This window comes from Procambarus clarkii, chromosome 28 (genome assembly GCF_040958095.1).
Source record: "Procambarus clarkii isolate CNS0578487 chromosome 28, FALCON_Pclarkii_2.0, whole genome shotgun sequence".
Classification (NCBI taxonomy): Eukaryota; Metazoa; Arthropoda; class Malacostraca; order Decapoda; family Cambaridae; genus Procambarus; species Procambarus clarkii.
The window spans coordinates 8698657-8703727 of NC_091177.1; the positions used below are offsets into that span (position 1 = coordinate 8698657).

At 37.0% G+C, this 5071-nt stretch overlaps 1 protein-coding gene across 1 annotated transcript in view; it reads left to right on the forward strand.

Moving 5' to 3' along the window:
- LOC138369408 (cuticle protein AM1159-like) overlaps positions 1 to 688 on the forward strand; it is an 841-nt gene extending 153 nt beyond the window's left edge. The window contains exons 2-3 of the mRNA XM_069332643.1: positions 105 to 352; positions 472 to 688. Of these exons, the coding sequence (XP_069188744.1) occupies positions 105 to 352; positions 472 to 688 (465 nt within the window). The remainder of the gene's footprint in view (positions 1 to 104; positions 353 to 471) is intronic.
- The last annotated feature ends 4383 nt before the right edge of the window (positions 689 to 5071 follow it).

Genomic DNA, 5071 nt, shown 5'->3' on the forward strand with positions numbered 1-5071 from the left:
TTAAAATCGAATGTATGCATGTTTGAATGACCGTAAACTCATGTAGGGTCAGTGTTTACAATTCTTTATATTTTAAGCAACAATCCGTAAATCTTTCATCACAGGTGATCCTCGCTGCTGCCGTGTGCGCTGTGGCCTTCGGTGCCCCCAGGGCCTCACACTTAGCTGCCTCCGAAGCCTCAGTCCCGTCTGACCACAATACCACAGTTGTGCCCATCCTTGAGGACGAGCGCACAAACGACAACAATGGAACGTTTACCGTCAACGTGAAGACTGGCAACGGTATCGCCATATCCGGGTCTGGCTCTCCCTCCGGTACTAACGGTTCTGTGGTCCAGACTGGAGAATTTTCGTGAGTAATAATAATAATAATACAAATAATAATAAAAATAAAATTATACTTATTTTAATGTAATTTTAGTAATATATGTAGTTCCAAAAATAGTTAATATCTTATGTCTCCTCCGGTAGCTACACTGCCCCTGACGGTACCCCAGTCACGGTGAAGTTCGTTGCTGATGAGAATGGCTTCCAGCCCCAGTCCAACATGATACCGGTGGCTCCTGCCTTCCCCCACCCAATCGCCCAGTTTGTGCTGGACCAGATCGCCTTCGCCGCTAAGGAAGACGCTGCTCCCTCCTTAGCCTTCGCTGAGGCCGTCTTTGAGAACCCAGCTTCCTTGTCATAGACCTTCACCCAACACCTGCAGCTGCTGCTGCTGCTCCTTGGTGTTACTCAGCTGAAACTATAACTTTCGTAACTGTATTACTTGTATTTATTTTACTTTTAATTTTATTGGAAAAATGATGCCTAATAAAATAATATTCATTTATATATATGTTTTATTATCTGTTGTCCTCAACTTTTAAGAACGTTCATTAAAACATTGTCAAATAATTATTACACTGTGCATTTGAAAGTCCCGGAAGTACAGTCGCGTTTGTTCTCGACTCACACTGGAAAATTCAGGGTTCGAGTTTCGGGCGGGGCAGAAATGATTAGGCGTGTTTCCTATTACCTATTATCTCAGGTTATCCAGCAGTAAAAATGTACCCAGGAGTTAGCTTGTTGTGGGGTTGCATACGGGGAAGGGTCAGTAGTTCGTCCTTGATGCGGATGGCGATATAACCCTAATAATTATATATGCACTGGCTGTCTAACCCCCCCCCCTGACACAATCAATAATTATTATTGGTATTACACAGAGTAATAACACTAACGTGATGTGTCAATGAGAAAATCCGTAGGAGCCCTGATGCATGGAAACACCTATAGCATAGGTTCGAACCCTCATCACGGCTCCTATGGATTTCTCATTATAATTATTATATCTTATTATTGTTATTTTATTTAATGTATTCAGTGTAACGAAGGACCTGTAACACCTAAGTACTGTAATTTCCATATGTATGACTAGAAGCTAATTCTGATTAATTCTTTCTTTCCTGGAGTCGCTTTTTTTCTAATGAGGTTAAATTATGCATAGAGAGGGAGAGACATTCTTATTGTTCTCTCTGATTGTTCTCTCCCTTTCTCACTGTTAGTGTTGAATCATTAGTGTTATGCCTCAAGATTGCTTCTCTTCGTCTATTCCAGTATTTCCATTAATTATTGTAGCTTTCAAAAATTCCGCGTTCTGTAATTCCTCTTTATTTTGTCATGCATTAATAGCAAAATAGTTAGTTTGACGTGTAATGCTAATGGTCGAATTTTTAACGTAATAATAACCCTTTTGCTCTTAACTGTTTTAGGGCAAAGTGGGAAATTTCAAGTTCATTTGCCTTATGCATAACATCAGTGATATCGTGCGCAGTCTTATTTAATTTCTAGTCGCCAGAGACATATTCCTCCTAGACTTCTACTACCAAGTTAAAGATGTACCTCGATTGTGCAACAGTTTCAGCTGTCTTATATATTATTAAACTCATAATAACAAAAATAATGATAATAATATGAATCATAATAATAAAACGTAATAAATCATAATATGTACACTTCAACAACGTTAATATTTGAATGTATTACAATTTAATTATAACCATGTATTATAATTCAATGGCTAATACCACACGAAGGCATTCAATAAGGGTATAAAATTTCCGCATTGCAACAGATAACTGGACTGAAAAATGTGCAGCTGTACCTTGCATACTCAAAAAACTTTATGTGACTTGTAAAGAATTAAGATAAATGTAACGACAATGATATTAATATATTATTTAAGAAATTTTATTATAAATATTACTTTAGCAATATATTGTTGTCAATGAATAAGGTAAATGTACATGATTTGTATAGCCGTGACATTTACAATAACAAAGTTAATGTTAAAATTCATGCAGATATACCAACATGGAACGGTAATAATACTGAACAAATAGAAATAACTTCTTCAACTTATCAAAAACAGTTATAATTGAACTACTAACGACATTAACATTTATATTTAAGAATGTCCCAGAAATAAAATTCATTTTTTTGTTCTTGAGTACATGGAATCAAAATATGTATTAATATCATTGGTTACTAAGTTTTGACACTACATTTCAAGTCTGACTAGTTACGGTCAATGATTTACATATGCTTAAATCAAGACAGTGACATCACATATCCCAAAAATGTACAACAATTAAACTGAAAATCTCTCGGGAGCAAACAATTAAAGTCGATTAAATTAAAAGAAATGCGTGCGTTGTTTGGCTTATACATAACAATCTTCACTGAATCGTTAATCATGCTCTTAAATACATTTGCGTTCTTGTGTTAAGTTACCGTTATCTCATTATCGTCCTTTTTTAAAAACTCTAAAACTGTTCAAATTTTTAAATGTTAATGATAGATTTTTTCTCCAAGAAAATCCTTTCGTTTCTTAGATATCAAACAACGGCCGATATTAAGACAAAAACTGAACGCAATAATCAAGAGTTGGATGTTCAGAATAGGTGTCGAAGGTAACTTTTAAAATCTGCGAGAGGAACCCAAGTCTACAATCTATAATAAATAATCTTTAAATGAGTAATAAAATCCTGTGGATAATTTTGCTCCTCAGTTAACTCTCAAATTATTCGCTGTATTATTACTAGTATGTACTTCTCTTTATTTACTTCCATCAGCTACACGACGTTTTATAAATATTAGGCCTTTTCACTTGGAGCTTATATATAAGATTCTTTACATTTGTCAACAGAAACAAGCTTGGAATTCACTTGTTCACGTTACATAGCTGTAAACCCTGGTATGAGGGCCTTGTTCCGTTATTCATTTTCACCAGCGAGTTCTTATTATGTGCAACAAATCAGTTATAGATGACATATTCATAAATCGAGAATGACATCGGCTCTGAAACATGTTCATGTCTCTCCGGTACCGAGATTGGCCGTTGTGGCATTCAGGTAACGAGATTGGCCGCTGTGCTTAATGCTATTCTTACTTTCTACAGCCTAGTTAAACTATTAGCATTGCATTTTCTTCCTGCGTCTAGGACACCTAACACAATTTATAAATATCATGGGAAAGAACCAAGACATTGTGACTTTATAACATTTTCATGGGGTCAGGATAAGGTTTTAGGATGGGACGTGGGGAAGGAATGGTGCCCAACCACTAGGACGGTCGAGGATTGAACACCGACCTGCATGAAATAAGACTCTCCCGTCCAGTAAAAGCGGGGGGCTTAACACCAGCTTTCCGCCATGCTTCACCAATCCAGATGGTTTACATGGGTATTTGCGATGAGGCTGAAGCATATGAGAATGTGTTGCATGATCTGAACTGCAGAAAACCCATAGTGCAACGTACAAGGCACGACAAAAATATTAAATGGAGCCTCTGTACAGACCAGTGTCTATTAGTGAACTCAATTGTCCGATGTCCGGGGAATTTTTTGTCTCTGTTGATTGTCCAGATTGGATTATACTTTGCCGCTGACACTAACATTAATTTCACTCTTCTACTTGTCAAGCCAATGATGCTTCTTCCACAGGAAATGACCTTGTCCATTAAATACATGGAACAAGACCTTTGTCCAACTCGGATCAGAGACGTATGGCTCTGGGGTAAAATCGCATGAGGTTTATTATGGAATTTAGGTTCCAAGCAGATCCAAACTACAAGAGTCTCTAGGACTGCGACGTTATGTTCCTGCTTCTTAGTGTAGGTATAAAGAGAGAAAATATCCACTGCATCCTCAGGTCCCGTTACGACATCTGAGGAGATCGAAGAAATCTACAACCTTTCATCCTTTTCTATTTGTATTGTTATTTTTTGAAAATAATAGATTTTGTATGATAAAATACTTAACAAAGTACATAACTCTGATTAGTGTTAACAGAGAAGAAAAAAATATACAAATGAATAGTTGGGATCCGACATAATTTCCTCGAAAGTTATTATGCCATTTATCCTTTCCCCAAAGTTAGGGATTCTCACAAATCGAGCCACATTAGGACCTTATGCGACCAGATGAATTGTGTTTTCGCTGTTATCTCTGTTCAGTTTAACTTGCAACGCCTGTGAAGAGGAGCAACATTATTATTCAAAAGGATTTAAAATTTATTTCCCTCCAATTTCTTTATTTCCTTCATCTCTTTCATATTAACTAGACACCTCAGTAGTATGACTAATACCATTTCATTCATAAGGATCATTGTCGGTTCGATCATGGGCGCAGAGTTTGTGACCACCGTCCTACCACGGATGCTCGGATCTAACTAAAGAAGAAATTCAGAGGAACCAAACTGGTACTTGTCTGAGACTTAAAACGGTAGTCTAATTATCGGGAAGGGCAGAGACTGCTCGTCACCTATGTGAATACAAATAGCCTCGATTGATTAATGTTTTTATTATTTGTACGACTCGAACTCCAAGGATTTTTCCTATAGGGTAATCAAATATTCTCAAGCAAAGCCTAATACGCCTTCTGGAAGCTACTGCGATGCATAATTTAATTGAAATAGAGATCTCATAGCAGGTAGAGCTGAATGGTAACAATGTCACTACCAAGGGCGTACTTTCTCGAGTGTATATAAACTCCGTTAGATTAAGTGTTAGTACCAGTCTCGCAGAAACCACC